General features: G+C 45.1%; 1 protein-coding gene across 2 annotated transcripts in view; it reads right to left on the bottom strand.

Annotated features, from left to right (window-relative positions):
* Carm1 (coactivator associated arginine methyltransferase 1) overlaps window positions 1-16,628 on the bottom strand; it is a 74,558-nt gene that overhangs the window by 18,183 nt on the left and 39,747 nt on the right. For both annotated transcript variants that reach the window (XM_004667423.2, XM_045142579.1), the window contains exons 2-5: window positions 12,828-12,953; window positions 9,757-9,863; window positions 8,750-8,854; window positions 2-112 (exon numbers count right to left, since the gene is read on the bottom strand). In XM_004667423.2, the coding sequence (XP_004667480.2) occupies window positions 2-112; window positions 8,750-8,854; window positions 9,757-9,863; window positions 12,828-12,953 (449 nt within the window). The remainder of the gene's footprint in view (window position 1; window positions 113-8,749; window positions 8,855-9,756; window positions 9,864-12,827; window positions 12,954-16,628) is intronic.

Genomic DNA, 16,628 nt, shown 5'->3' with positions numbered 1-16,628 from the left:
CCTCCGCATGCTGCGCCATGGTGCTTGCCTCCACTGCATAGATTTTTCTGGCTCCAGCTTGTGCAGCAAAAAATGATAGGATCCCGGAACCACAGCCAACATCGAGAACGATCTGAGGAAATGATATATGTGTGAGGATGTAGGTGTGCTGACTGTTGTACACTATGCATTATGTTAAAAAATACAGATATGGATAACAAGTATGTGTCAACTTAAATTATTTTCAATAACCACCACAAAATGGAAATAAGGCCATGTGTACTGGCACACATTATAATCCCAGCACTGGGAAGGCTGAGACAGGATGAAACATGAGTTGGAGGCCAGCATGGGATACATAGTAAAACCTCACCTTGAAATTAAAATAACGAAAAAATGGATGATCTGAGGACATAGGGAGGTGAGAGCCAGATAGCTACTGGAATGATGCCCATGTCACCAGGGACTCATTGTCCATGCTCAGCCACTGAGTCACAGAGGCAAAGAGCTGGCAAACTGACACCCATGTCTGCTGTTGTTCTCAGGAGTTGTTTCTCATAGGCTTGGGTCAAGAAGGAGCAAGAATCATGGGTCAGACCTTCAGAAGAGGTGTCCCAAGGAGCCTGCTCAGTTCCAAACCATGTCCCACAAGTGGTTAGAGCATCTGAGGCACATGCAAACAGCATCTCCTGGGCATGAGAAGAGAAGCAGCCTTGGGTGGGGCAGAGAAGAGGCCCAAGCCCCTTGGCCCTCTGGGCTTCCCCCAGGCAGAGTCCAAGCAGTGTCTGGTAGAATGTTCCATGTTTGGCATGTTGGATTGCTTCCACCTGGGCAGAATGAGTACTAATCTTTGGGCTTTCTCAGTTTTTAAAAAAATTAATTTAACTTATTTATTTGAGAGAGCGAAAGAGACGAAGAGAAAGAAAGAGAGCCACTGCAAACTCGAGGCGCATGTGCCCCTTTGTGCATCTGGCTTACATGAGTCATAGGGAATTGAACCAGGGTCCTTAGGCGTCGTAGGCAAACGCCTTAACCACTAAGCTATTTCTTCAGCCCAGCTTTTTGTTTGTTTGTTGGGGTATGGTTTCACTCTAGCCCAAGCTGACCTGGAATTCACTATGTAGTCTCAGGGTGGCCTCGAACTCATGACGATTCTCCTATCTCAGCCTCCTGAGTGCTAGGATTAAAGGCATGCACCACCACACCTGGCCTTTATTTTGAGGTAAGGTCGCTTTCTCTCTAGCCCAGGCTGATCTAGAATTCACTATGTAGTCCCAGACTGGCCTCAAACTCATGGTGATCCTCCTACCCCTGCCTCCTGAGTGCTAGGATTAAAGGCGTGTGCCACCATGCCTGGCCTGTGTGGGATTTTTGAGGAAACACACTCTGGATGGTAGCAAGTGCTGAGGGAGCACCCAGTGTGAGGGCCTTGGATGTTTCTCCAAGCTCCAGGAGAAAAAGGAAATGAATGTCAGCCATGGGAAAGCCACCAAACACAAAAACAAAAAAAGTCACTGAAAGAACATGTACTTTGAGAGTCCCAAGAACTACCCAAGAAAGTGGGGGGGGGGGGAATTATCATAGCTTACTGTCTATAACTATCAATAGCATTTATTAGTTTATTTATTTAGTTACCCTTACTACTACAAACAAATACCAGATACATACCATTTTGCATCTGGATTTATGTGCTAGAGAATTGAATCCACGCCAGGAAGCTTTGGAAGCAAGTGCCTTTAATTGCTATTAGACAGAAAAAGAGGCAGATACAAAGAGCAAGAAAGAGAGAGAGAGAATGGGCATGCCAGGCCTTCTAGCCACTGCAAATGAACTCTAGGCACATGCAACACCTGTGCACCTGGCTTACATGGGTCCTGGGGAATCTAACCTGGGTCCTTTGGCTTTGTCAGCAAGTGCCTTAACTGGTAAGCCATCTCTCCAGCCCAACACCCAGCTTTGATTTATAAGACAGTCTTACATAGCTCAGGATGGTCTTTATTTTGTGATCCTCCTATTTTAGTCTCTCTTGTGCTAGTATTACAGATGTAAACAACCACACCTGGCTTAAGAGCTTTAAAATGAACTGAATGGCCAGATACGGTAGAACACATCTCTAGTCTCAGCACTCAGGAGGCAGAGGTAGGATGTTGGGCCTTGAGAGGCCCAGATGTGAGGCCTAGTGGAACTTCCTGAGCCTAGCTAAAGTTTGGCGACCTGTCTCTGGCCAGCTGGGACTCAGAAAGACACCCAATGGCTTCTTGCCTGCTACTTCCTCACAGGAGTTGGAATTATCATTTCAATAGTCATAGTTTTACTATTGGCCCTTAGCTCTCCCTCAATCCTAGAATCCCCGCCTTCATTCTCAACATTATATAGGCAACCGCCTGTAACAATAAAGCGAGTTCCTGCTTCAACAAGACTCCCGACTCAGTGCGGTTTTTCTCCTGTGACTAGGAGAGGTTCTGAGTCATCCAACACTCATCCTCCTTCTCAACCCCTTGGGAGGAACCAGTGGGCCTGGTCCTTCTTCAGTAGTACCCACCAGGGGAGCATGGCATTTGGTACCCAACATGGGGCACCTGGAACCCGACAGACTAGTGCCCCACGTGAAGCATTCTCGTTGAGGAGGTCAATCGGTGTACATGTGCGGGTGAGTGTACCCTCGTAAGTTATGAGGCAGTCTTCATATCTAATGTGCTAAACTTTGCTTCTATAACCTGTACTTGCTTGTCAACATCTCTTCGTTCTCTTTCTCTTTCCTTCCACTTTTGGTTCGCCGGCAAGCTGCATCTACGGCTTTTGTATTTCTAAACGGGTCATATGTCTGTAGTGGATACACTGTGTGGCTTTTGACCACCTTTAGGCTTTGCTTCTCTGTCTCGCTCTCTGCTTGGGCCTATGAAGGCAGGCCAGCTTTTTCTGCCATTATGGAACTTCCCCTGGATCTATAGGCTTCAATAAATACCCCTTCCTCCTGTGCTTGGTCTGGAAATTCATCTCAGTAAACCTGAAGCTGTCTGACACAGAACTTGGTACCAAGGAGTGGACTGAGATGAACCTGACCATGTTGATGTTGATCTTTTGGAACCTTTGTTTTGGAGGAATAGGCATAGACTTGGTGCTTACAACTGAAGGTGTCTTCTAGAGTGGTAAGCCAAATTTTATGGACTATTCTGATGAGAATCTGAGAACAGAACGCTAAGTGCAGACACTATTGAACTTCTAGGCTTGGCTTATGAGCTTTCTAAGGGGAAGGAAAGACTACAGAGGACTTTGTTGGAACTGGGCTACTGGCATAAGGGCTGGCTGCTTCCTGCTGCCCAGGCCCAGAGAGTTTGATCAAGGTTAAATTTGAAATGGACTGATGTGCATATGTAGGAAAGAATTTTCAGGTTAAACCTAAATGCCATGACTAAAGTTAGAGATTTTTCAACTGTTTACAGACCCTTAAGGATACTCTAAAAGTTTTACATATGGACATAGTCTTAATCTAAATTTGTCTTACGTTAGACACAGATGATGCCTAATGCTAGGTGGGTCACAACGTCATAAGTACAGATGTAATTGGAGGTTTAACCAGGTTAAACATAAACAAGACTCTATCACCTTGTATTTTGCAAATGGGTAAATTTGCAATGTAAAAACAAACAACTTCAGAATAGGATAAAAAATGTCAGGATGCTTATCTCTGCTCTGTAATTTCATTTTACTCTTGCTTTCCAACATATACTACTTAAATTCATGGAAAGCTGGACTCTAATAAAACAGATAAAAACCCCTTTATATCAGACCCCATACAAGTTTAAGCCACGTGTCCCCCAGACTCTGACTAGAGACAAAATGGCCAATTATCTCTGACAAAGAAAAAAAAAAGTACAACATATATATATAACACATATGGTTCTCTTTGGTTCTTCTCTTTTAAACACCTAAAGTCATATCTGTTAAATAAAATTTCTCACTAGACAAAATGTTAAATAGGATCAACTGAGTCAAGTTATTTGACCAGGTTACAAGCTCCTTACATAAGATAAGCATCAGACTTACCTAATGTGTTATCAGGGGAAGGGCCCCTTCATTAAAACATTTAATTGGATTAAATCTAATGTTTACCTGATGCCAAGGTTTTAATCAGTGGAGAAACTGAGTCTTATGATAAGACCTCACTCCTTAACAGGTCACTGATGCTAATTTGTTATGATTTAAGCATTATAAAATTGGCTTTAAGATTCTCTCAGTAAAGTAAATTAGGTTCCTCTTTTCATCAAGGTTTTAACTATTCTTAAGATAAAGGCTCACACAGAAGTGGTTAATTTCCAAAGGTGAAGTACTCATACCTAAAGACATTGTGACTTTAAAGATAGCTTCTGTCTTATTTATGCTAATTCTATTGAATGGTCATAACTAGGTTTAATCACTTAGGTTTAAGTGATTTAATTTCAGTAATGATAATTTTCATCTTCCTGGGATATGTTAGGACAGCTTGCTTAAGCTTTATCAAATTTAAATCATGGGTAAAACATAAGATTGTTTTATGTTAATAAAAGTTTCTATAGTACATAAAATCAATTGTTATCAAGTTTAATCCAAAATCATGGGTTATCAAATAATGTTTTTTCTTTCAAAAAGATTTATCAAGGGTTATATTAAAATTTAGTTAACTGTTTTGGTTTTAAAAAAATTATTAAATTCTATGGTTCTGTTTCCAATGTTTCCTTGGTAATTTGTACCAACACAGGTATCTAAACTAATCAGAGATGTTTGCAAACACAGGTGTTAAGAATTTCTAGGTTAAATGAGTTAGTCTATAAATCAATTCGTTTTGTTTTCAAGACTGGTGACAGGTTCTGCCTGTGTTTATAAATGTTAAATATTTAAAATATAAAATATTTATAAGTATTAGATATTTAAAATATGAGATATGTCTACTTTCTATACCTCATATATAAGGCTTATACTACCACAGTACAACTACACTTTTAAAGATAAGGTAATCAGACTCTCAAGTCTCAATTACAAAAACAAAAGGGAAAATCCTTACCCCCACACGACCAACTAAAAAAGGCATTATTTACCCTAAATATTTTAAATTTTTATAAAGAAAATAAACAATTATTCCCTTTTCAAAAACATTGGTCCTCAAGGGCTGGAGAGTTGGCTTAGTGGTTAAGCGCTTGCCTGTGAAGCCTAAGGACCCCGGTTCGAGGCTCGGTTCCCCAGGTCCCACGTTAGCCAGATGCACGAGGGGGCGCACACGTCTGGAGTTCGTTTGCAGAGGCTGGAAGCCCTGGCGCGCCCATTCTCTCTCTCTCCCTCTATCTGTCTTTCTCTCTGTGTCTGTCACTCTCAAATAAATAAATAAATAAATAAATAAATAAATAAATAAATAAAACATTGGTCCTCGGGCTGGAGAGATGGCTTAGCAGTTAAGCACTTGCCTGTGAAGCCTAAGGACCCCGGTTCAAGGCTTGCTTCCCCAGGTCCCACGTTAGCCAGATGCACAAGGGGGCTCATGCGTCTGGAGTTCATTTGCTGAGGCTGGAAGCCCTGGCACGCCCATTCTCTCTCTCGCCCTCTGTCTTTCTCTCTGTCTGTCGCTCTCAAATTAAAAAACAACAACAACAACAAAAACATTGGTCCTCATCCATTACCTACAGTTCTATCTGGGTAAGATGGAGGGGCCCATTGACTGGGGCATGGAGAGGACCAGACCCACTCCTCACAGCAGGGAGAGGGTTTGGGTATGTCTTCCCTCAAGATGAAAAAAGACCCATTTGAATACCAGCGAGAAACCTAAAATATTTGTCCCAACAAGGGGACACTGACAATCACTTCTCCAGGGAGTGTCCCACCCCAGAGGACTATTCCTAAAATGGTCTTCACCCTGCTCTGGCTTTGCCTCTGATCTGGGCCTCCCTGGCTGCTTGCAGTACAGTTGTCCATACAACTTTAAAAAATTGCTCAGCCACCTTCCCCATCCCCATCCAGCTTTTCCCAATGTTTCCTCTGAAACTTGCATTTGGGCCCCGCTTTCCCCTAATAATTCCAGTATAGATGTGGGGTACATTCATCCTTCCTTCTGTACTTTTAACACAACTGAGCCCAGTGCTCAACGCTGCCCGCCTTCTGGAATGGTTTATGTTTGTGGAGGCGGGATGGCCTATGACTTTCTGCCCACCAATTGGATGGGCCTTTGTGCCCCGGCCACCTTAATCCCAGATGTAGATATCATTCCTGGAAATAAGGCCCTCCCTATGCCCTCTTTTGATTCTATCAGAGGGAGACCTATCTCCAACAACAGCTAGATTTCCTGGATGAGGTAGTCCTATAAAACAGGAGGGGACTAGCCCTACTAATGGCCAAAAAGGGAGGCATATGCTTGTTTTTACAGGAAAAATGCTATTTTTATGCCAATAAATTGGGAATCATCCAGGACAAGATTAAGAGGCTCCAGGAAGACTTGGAGAGGAGGCAGCGGGACCTCCAGGACAACCCGCTGCGGACTGGCTTACATGACTTCTTACCCTACCTCCTCCCTCTTGGGCTCCTCCTTCTCCTTCTCTTTACTGTCAGGCCTTATGTAATTAACAAGATTACACAATTTATTCACCAATGGCTAGAGGCAATAAAACTTCATCAGGTTGAAATAAGTTATCATAGACTTGCTACTCAGGAGTCAAGCTCCTCATATGACTGGCTGTCTTCATACGAGCATCCCTCCTTCGCCCTCCATCTGACAAATGACGGGTAAGATCTCAGGCAGGCTGGTACAACCTAAGACAGGTAATGGAGTGGATTTTCAACGAGCTGGATACATGGTACCCAGTGATGGGTAAGATCCCCAGAGGGGGACAACCTAAGACAGGGGCCATGTTTTCCAGTGTGCTTACAAAAACAAAAGGGGGAAGATGTTGAGCCTTGAGAGACCTGGACGGGAGACCTAGTGGAACTTCCTGAGCCTAGCTAAAGTTTGGCGACCTGTCTCTGGCCAGCTAGGACTCAGCAAGACGCCTGATGGCTTGCCTGCTACTTCCTCACATGAGTTGGAATTATCATTTCAATAGTCACAGTTTACTATTGGCCCTTAGCTCTCTCCCAATCCTAGAAACCCCGCCTTCATTCTCAACATTATATAGGCAACCGCCTGTAGCAATAAAGTGAGTTCCTGCTTCAACAAGACTCCCGACTCAGTGTGGTTTTTCTCCTGTGACTAGGAGAGGTTCTGAGTCATCTGACACACATCCTTCTCAACCCCTTGGGAGGAACTAGCAGCCCTGGTCCTTCCTCAGCACTACCCACCGGGGGAGGCCAGCATTAGGAGGATCACTGTGAGTTCAAGGCCATCCTAACTACACAGTGAATTCCAGGTCAGCCTTGACTAGAGTGAAAACCTACCTCAAAATACAAAAAAAAAAATAAAAATAAAAAAAGAACTGGGGGAGCCAGGCATAGTGGTGGTATAGGCCTGTAAGGAGGCTGAGGCAGGACAACAAAGCATGACCCTGCTTCTAAAAAGACACAAATTGGGGGTGGGGGTGGGGGTGGGAGTAGGGGTAAGGCTAGTGAGATAGCTTAGCAGTCAAGGCACTTGTTTGCAAAGGACCCAGGTTCAATTCCCCAGGACCCATGGAAGCCAGATGCACAAAGTGGTGCATGAGTCTGGAGTTCATTTGCAGTAGCTGGAGGCCCTGGTGTGGCCATTCTCTCTCTCTCAAATAAATACAAATGCAATATTTAGGGCTGGAGAGATGGCTTAGTGGTTAAGGTGTTTGCCTGCAAAGCCAAAGGACCCAGGTTTGATTCTTCAGGATCCACATGAGCCATGAACCAGATGCACAAGTGGGTGCATGTGTCTGGAGTTGGTTTGCAGTGCCTGGAGGCCCTGGTGTTCCCATTCTCTCCTCCCCCCCCCTTTCTCTGTCAAATAAATTAAAACAATTTTTAAAAAATGAAGTATTTAAAACCAAACCAAACCACAGTTCTCTCTAAAAGAGAGAAAAAAAAATGGGGGTGGGGGGATGAATCAGAGTTGACCTCTTGCTTGTACTTGCTTGCAAACCTAAGGGAATGAATTTGATTCCTCAGCACCCACATGAAGCCAGACAATAAGTGATACATGCTTCTGTAATTCCAATGTGCCTATGGGAATGGGAGACAGACACAAGAACATCTGGAATCCTGTGAGCCATCAAGACATACATGTCAAGCATGCATACACAGTGGCAAAACACCTCCAGACAGACCATGTCTCAAAAAGAAGGTGGGGGCCTGGAGAGATGACTTAGCAGTTAATCACTCACCTGTGAAGCCTAAAGGCCCTGGTTCAAGACTCGATTCTCCAGAACCCAGGTTAGCCAGAAGCACAAGGGGGCACATGCGTCTGGAGGCCCTGGCATTTCCATTCTCTCTCTTTCTCTCTCTGTCACTTTCAAATAAATAAATAAAAATTTAAAAGAAGAAGGTGGGGGCTAGCCAGGTGTGGTGGTACATGCCTTTAATCCCAGCACTCAGGAGGCAGAGGTAGGAGGATCACTGTGAGTGCAAGGCTAGCCTGGGACTACATCTAATGAGTTCCAGGTCAGTGACACAGTCTGAATATCCAATCTGAAAGCCAAAACAGGACAAGGAAAAGAACAGAGACAAAGAGTTGGGAAGTGGAGGGAGATGGGCCTAGAAGCAGGCCATAGAAGAGGGTACAGGTCAGTCAGGTTCTCACTCCAAACATCTCCAGGCATCTGGCAGCCTCCTCTGGGAGCCCAGTACCACTCACCTTGTCCTTGAAGTCTGTGTGGTTCTGCAGGATCGCACGCTGATAGGTGCCTGTCCGCACGTAGTCCTGCATCATGTTCTGCTGCTGGGACAGGTAGCCATAAAACTGGAACAGAGACATACCAATAGCACAGGGCACATGGCATGACAGACAGCTGAAGCCCTGGACAGCCCTGTGACAGAGGGAGTGGCTGACTCTAGCACAGACCTGAACCTGCTAGCAACTGCCAGCGGCTCCATAGGGGGGAGCAGGGCCTAGTGGCAGCTCCCAGGAGCAGGACACTGCCACCATCAATGTGGATGGAGCATGCAGCTGGATGCCTAGACCTGGAGGCCACCAGGGAGCTGCAAGATTTGCCACAAGTGGGGTTCTAGCAACAGCCGCCTGCCCCAATGTAGGGCCCCAAAGAAGAAGAATGGATTGAACAAAACCCTAGAGCTCAGAGCGCCAGGCAGGTGAGGTGTGATGTTTCTCTGTAAGACAACAGGCGATGAGGAGGCAGCGTGGCACCTGGCAGGGCCACAGGCTTTGTCATCAGGCAGACCTGGCTTCCCATCTTGGCTCTGTTGATTAGAGCTGTGTGACTTGGAGCAAGTCACTTAACCTCTTTGAGCCTCAGTTTTCTCATCTGTAAAATGGGGACAATAACAGCACTTACCTCCTCTAGTTGTTGGGAGGTTCCAAGGCTCTGAGCATATAAGTGCTCAGATAGTGCCTGACATGGACTGAGGGTTTAGGACATAGCTACAGTTCTATCATTAGTTGAAACACCTAGGGACCCAGGCTTCATGGGTACTCAGATCCTTGCAACAACTCTATCAGGCTTCACAGATGAGGAAACTGAGGCCCAGCAAGTGGAAGACACCTGCCTGAGGTTACACAGATAGTAAAGGACACAGCCAGGATGGGCGCCTGTTTGGCCTAACCTGTGCTACATTGTCTCTTGTGGGAAGGTGTGGGAGGGCACACAAGCTAGTGGCCACAGCCCAGGGCAAGCACCAACCCACCTGGAAGTACTGCACAGCCGAAGACTCCTCCGTCCGCTCGCTGAACACAGAGCGCTCCAGGGTGTGGCCCCGGCAAGTTTTCAGAATGTTGTAGAAAGAACAGAAATCTGGAACAGGGAAGCCATGTCACTGGGGAGATGTCAGGGACTTGCTAGGGAGGCCAGGCTGGGACCCTTGGGGGGCATACAAGGGCCCGGGGCTTTCCTTCTATTGCCTACCCTCACTTTTCTACCTCAGATCTATTGTATGCCTTTGCATGTGATGCACACTCATTATGCCCATATGACACCCCGTGTGTTCACCAACAACAAGGTGCACTTGCTTGTGGTGGCCACAGCAGAACTTCAGGTATCCTGCTCCATTGCTGTTTTGCCTATTCCTTTTGAGCAAGGTGCAGTCTTACTTATTCAGAAGCTTCCATTTTTTCGTGAGCTCCAGAAATGTTCAGGTCTTTGTTCTCCTAAAGAATTGGGGCTGTATATGTAGGTCCTGAGACTAGAACTCCAGCGATCTCTTGGGCTGACCTGGAATTCACTATGGAGTCTCAGGGTGGCCTTGAACTCATGGCAATCCTCCTACCTCTGCTTCTTGAGTGCTGGGATTAAAGGTGTGCAGCACCACGCCCGGCCTTCCTTAGGCTCTTATGCTTGCAAAAGAAGTGCTCTTAACTGCTAAGCCATTGCTCCAGCCCTGAATTGGTGACTTCTTTTCCCCCAAGCCATTGTTCAAACAGAGACTAGGAAAATTGTATCCAAAGGCCATTTGGTATCCAATAGGAAGATCTAGTGAGTTCCTCCACAGTGTGGGGTGGTGTACACTTGCATCAAGCCTAAGAACTTCCTCCCAAAGAGCACTCTGGGAGGCTGTGAGGGGGCACTGTTCTGAGGGTTCAATCCTTCAAATGACTAACCCATATCCACCAGGAACCCATGGCCTCAAGGAGTGGCAGTGGACACAGGGGACACCACCTAAACAACCAAGATGGTGGGTAAGTCTCACAAAGTCAGAAAAGTGCATGAATGAAGCTATGACCTCCTTTTCTCATGATAGGATGCTATGCAGTCCTTTTAACTTATCAACACATACAAGTTATTTATGAATTCAGAATAACAGTTACTAAATCATTATCAACTTAACAAAAAAGCACATGCCTGTAATTGCAGCATTCTGGAGGCTGGGGGGGGGGGGAATCTAAGCTCAAGGCCAGCATGGGATACACATCCAGACCTGTCATAAACAATTCCCTCTGTGTTTTCTGCTTCAATGGGACCAGCTACTTCATGATTTCTCCATCAGAATGTAGCCTTGTTGGGTTGGAGAGAAGGCTTAGCAGTTAAGGCGTTTGACTGAGAATCCAAAGGACACAGGTTTGATTCCCCAGGACCCATGCAAGCCAGAGGCACAAGGTGGCTCATGCATCTGGAGGTCGTTTACAGCAGCTGAATGACATGGCATGCCAATCTCTTATCTGCCTCTCTCTCTCAAATAAATAAAATCTTTCTTTAAAAAAAAAATCATAAACTGTTAAAAAAAAAAGAATATAACCTTATCACCATGCCTTCTCTACTATAATGAATTGAGACTGTAAACTAGATAAACCTTCTACCACCATAAAAGATAACCCTTTGCCCTAAATACCTACAGATATTTGTAGTATTGCTCCTAATGCTTATTCCTGGTAGCAGTGATTTGGTTCGTTCATTCCTTTCTTCCTTTCTCCCTCCCTCCCTCCTTCCTTCTTCTTTCTTTCTTTCCCCATTAAAAAAAAAAAAAAAAAAAAAAAAAAAAAATAAACTGGGCATGGTGGTGCATGCCTTTAATCCCGGCACTTGGGAGGCAGAGGTAGGAGGATCACTGTAAATTCAAGGCCAGCCTGAAACTACATAGTAAATTCCAGGTTAGCCTGGGCTAGAGTAAGTCCTTACCTTGAAAAACCAAAACTAAACAAACAAAAATAAAAATCCCAGATCAGATGGCTCAGACCTGTAATTGCAGCTATTCAGAAGATTGAGGCAGGAGGATCACAAGTTCAAGACCAACCTGGACAACACAGTGAGACTATCTCAAAATAAAGTACCAAAAAATTTTAAATAGTTGGGCATAGTGGCACATGCCTTTAATCCCAGCACTTGGGAGGCTGAGATAGGAGGATCACTGTGAGTACAAGGTCAGCCTAAGACTAACTACACAGTGAATTCCAGGTCAGTCTGGTCTAGATAGCATGACCCTACCTCGAACCCCAACCCCCCAAAATAAAGAAATATCTGGAGAGATCTGGAAAGATGGCTTAGTTCTCAGGCAGTAAAGTGCTTGATGCACAAGCTTTAGGACCTGAATTCAGTTCTCTAGCACCTACATAAAAGTAAGGCATAATGACCACACCTGTCATCCCAGCACTGGAGAGGCAAAGGAAGAGACAGAGGCTTGCTGTCTAGCATAATCAGTGAGCTGCAATTCAGTAAGAAACCCTGTCTCAAAAATCCAAGTGGAAGGAGTGGGGTGGTGACCCACACCTATAATCCCAGTAATTGAGAAGCTAAGGTAAAAGGATGCTGTGAATTCAAGGCTAGCTTGGGGCTACAGAGTAAGTTCCCAGTTTCTTTCTCTCCCTCCCTCCCTTCCCTCTCTTTTTGTTGTTGTTCAAGGTAGGGTCTCCCTCTAGCTCAGACTCACTGGAAGGAATTCACTGTGTAGTCTTAGGCTGACCTTGTACTCATGGTGATCCTCCTAGCTTTCTGCCTCCCAAGTACCAGGATTAATGTCATATGCCACCACGGCAGCTTACCATTTTCCTTTTCTGTTAAAACTATTTTTATTTATTTATTTGCTAAGAGAGAGAGAATCAGCACACCAGAGCCTCTAGCTACTGCAAACAATCTCCTGAAACATGCACCACCATGTGCATCTGGCTTTTGTGGGTACTGGGAAATCAAACTTGGGTCCTTAGGCTTCATAGGAAAGCACCTTAACCACGAAGCCCTGACACTGGTGGAGCCTCCTCCAGAATCACAGGACATCTGAAGGAATCCAGTACCCTGCCTGCCTACCTGCCATGGAGCTGAAACACGTACCGTTGGGTGTGGCAAACTGGATGAGGACGCTGTTGCAGCCCAGGGTGACAATGAAGGACTGCCTCCCCACACGACTACATTCGGTCTCCCGGGAAACTGAGCACTTGAACACACACACATCTTCATCTGCAAGACAGAGGGAATGCTGGTGTGAGTGGTGGGATCCTGGCAGCTGCCTTTGTTAGCATCTGTGTCCCTGTTGCTTCCCCTCCATACTCTCCACTCCCCTACATTATCTTAGGTACCTAAGTGCTACAGGGTGTCCTGCTGACCAGACCTCACTGAGAAGAGGTGAGGGCAATAATGGGTAGTGGGGAACACTTCCAGGTTCCTGAGGTGTTCGATATCTAGTGGAAGAGGAAGACTATGTCTAAACGGTGCCCAAGAACACTATGGTCCCATGTTCAGGCAATGCCATTCTTGGGGAGACATAAGCAATGAAGTGTAACTGAAGTTGGCCTATGGGGCTTCCACAGCATGGCAGGGGCCATTTGCTAAGGACATCCTGGCTCACAGGTGTCATACTTGAGGTGCCTCTTCTCCCCTCAGTGGTACCTTTCTGCTCTTAGCTTTAAAATATTAATTTGAAAGGAGGGAAAGAGAAGAGAGAGGAAGAGGCAGAGAGAGAATGGGCACACCAGAGCTCCCAGCCACTGCAAACAAACACCACATGCATGTGCCACCTTGTGCATCTGGCTTACATGAGAACTGGGGAAATCGAACCTGGATCCTTAGGCTTCACAGGCAAGTGCTTTAACCATTAAGCCATCTCTCCAGTTCCTGCTCTCAGCTTTCTATGGGATAGTGACTGTGTGTCTGCAACCTGGGCTTAGGCCACACCTACATCTCTTAGAAGTAAAAGCAAGTCACATAGCCTGTTAAGACCTGTTTCCTCAAGCATCAAATGGAGCTAGTGGGGGGGACAGCAGGGACGCAGCAAGTTACAATATGTGCTTAGTCACAGCACCCAGGATGCAGAAAGCACCATGTTCCTTTGCCTGTCACTGTTGCCATTACTAGTCTCAATGAGAGTCCAGTGTACTCCACTTTTTACAAAGGTTGACACATACAGTCCCTAGGAAACTGACAAGTCAATCCATAATGCTATGTCATATAGCAGCTGGACAGCAATAGGGTCTGTATAGTTTCTGTGGTGGTCTGATTCAGGTTTCCTCCATAAACTTAGGTTTTCTGAATGCTAGTCTCCCCAGCTGATGGCAACTGGAAAGTAAAGCCTCCTCGAGGTAGTGCATTTTGGGGTACAGGCTTATGGGTGTTATGGCCAGTTTCCCCTTGCCAGTGTTTGGCACATTCTCCTGTTCCTGTTATGTGGGCCAGGGGTGATGCTCACCTTTCTGCCCATGCCATCATTTTCCCTGCCATCATGAAGCGTCTTCTTCGAGCCCATAAGCCAAAATAAACCTTTTTCTTCCCCACAAGCTGCTCTTGGTCAGGTGATTTCTATTAGCAATGCAAACCTGACTGCAACAGTAAGGTTGGTACTGAGGAATGGGGTCATTTGCTGCTAGATACCTGACTGTGTGGCTTTGGCCTTTTGGAGCTAATTTTCAAAAGGAAATGTGGAAGGATTTGAAATCTTGGCCTAAGAGACACCTTTCATTGCTGTAAGTACAACTTGATGGACAATTCTGGTCAGAGTTGAAAGATCTGAATGAACTATGAACTGTGGTGAGGTTTGGCTTGTGAAGGTGAAAGAATTTTGCCTGGACTGAGCTAGCCATTTGTGTGAGAGGCTTGCTGTTATGCCGAGTCCTGAGAACTTGTGTAGGGTTGCAGTGTGTAGAAACAGACTGGTATGTGCAGAGTGATATGGCATAGAAAGAAATCTTTGGGCCGAAACTGCTGCCTGTTCAGCTGCAATTATATAAGAGATTACAATCATTGAGATTGGGTCAGCTGACCTGCACTGGGGCAAGAGGAAGATTGTAGACTCGGTTTTTTTTTTTTTGGTTTTTTGAGGTAGGGTCTTGCTCTGGCCCAGGCTGACCTAGAATTCACTATGTAGTCTCAGGCTGGCCTCAAACTTACAGCAATCCTACCTCTGCCTCCTGGGATTAAAGGTGTGCACCACCACACCCGGCTAAGAATGTAGACTCTTTTGAAGGGGCTTGAGTGCTCAAGGAGTGTCCTATTCTTCAAAGTCTGATTTACTGGGACTGATGTCCTCATAGAGAATCTACAGAAGTGATTTGAATGAATTAAAACCAAATCTTGGTAGCAGGAGACAGCTTCCTGGTTTAGATTAGAAATTACTTTAAAAGGTTTTTTTTTGTTGTTGTTGTTGGGGGGTGTCTTCAGTCTCTGTAAATACCAATGTGCTTATTATGCATTGTAAACTAAGTGCATATGCCCATGTATGAATTTGTAGAGCTGATTTCTACTTCAAATGAAGCTGCACCTTTAATTTTATAAGGTCCCCTCCACCTGAAACCTTATAAATGTCTGTAAATAGAACACTAAACTCTGTAGTGGTAGGATCAATTTGAGAGTATCTGCTGAGAGACAAAAAAGTTCATTTAAAAAAAATTATTATTTGAGAGAGCAAGAGAGGGAAAAAGAGAGAGAGAGAGAGAGAGAGAGAGAGAGAGAGAGAGAGAGAAAATGGGCACACCAGGGCCTTTAGCTACTGCAAATGAACTCCAGATGCATCTAGTTTACGTGGGTCCTGGGGAATCAAACCAAGGTCCTTTGGTATTGCAGGCAAATGCCTTAACCGCTAAGCCATCTCTCCAGCCCTCAAAGTTCACTTTTTAAGTACCTTGGTTAAACAGTAAATATTATTCCTCTTATTTTTAAAATAATGCACTTTAAGAAACATAGAGCTGCAAGGGCAATTCAAACAAATCCATGAAGAGCAGCATCCATTCAGAAATCACACTTCCTGAAAACCGTTCAAAGCAGAGTCCAGATGGGGGCTGGTGGTCTCAATGCCTGCAGACTGACGCTCAGATTCTGGTGCACTGAGAGATGCACAAGGGGGTGCACGCATCTGGAGTTAGTTTGCAGTGGCTGGAGGCCCTGGCGCACCCATTCTCTCTCTGCTCTTTCTCTGTCGCCCTCAAATAAATAAATTAATGAATTAACAAAAAAAAGGGCCAGAGAAATGAATCAGATACTTGCCTGCAAAGCCAAAAGACTCAGGACCCACATAAGCTAGATGCACAAGGTGGCACATGTGTCTAGAGTTTGTTCACAGGGGCTGGAGGCCCTGGCACAACCATTCTCTCTCTCTCTCTCAAATAAATAAATAAATAAATAAATTTATAAATAAATAAAATATTTTAGCCAGGTATGGTGGTGCACACCTTTAATCCCAGCACTCGGAAGGCAGAGGTAGGAGGATCACCATAAATTCAAGGCCACCCTGAGACTACATCATGAGTTCCAGGTCAGCCTGAGAGCTAGACTGACACCTTACATTGAAAAAACAAACCAACTGAAGAAAAAACCAAAAAACAAAAACTTGCCAGTGTCCAGTAAGATAGAGACTGGTAAGAACTATTCAAGAGAGAAGTTACAGGTAAACTGGCAGGAAATACCAAGTTGGTCCTGGCCTGCGGGCTGGGAAAGGCAACTAGGGAAGAGGGCATGGACTGCAGGAAGGGACTGCCTGCCACAGTGGTTCAGAACACCCTCATTCTCAGGAGATACACACAACAGCATTGAGCAACATCTACAGTTTGCTTTCACATGGCTCTTTTTATTTTTGTTTTTTCAGGTAGATTTTCACTCTAGCCCAGCTCATGGCTCTTTTCATAAGCAACAAAATAGAGAAGGCAA

Source organism: Jaculus jaculus, chromosome 2, assembly GCF_020740685.1.
Source record: "Jaculus jaculus isolate mJacJac1 chromosome 2, mJacJac1.mat.Y.cur, whole genome shotgun sequence".
Classification (NCBI taxonomy): Eukaryota; Metazoa; Chordata; class Mammalia; order Rodentia; family Dipodidae; genus Jaculus; species Jaculus jaculus.
Note: the sequence above shows the minus strand (reverse complement) of the source record. Positions and strands in the feature narration are given on the sequence as shown.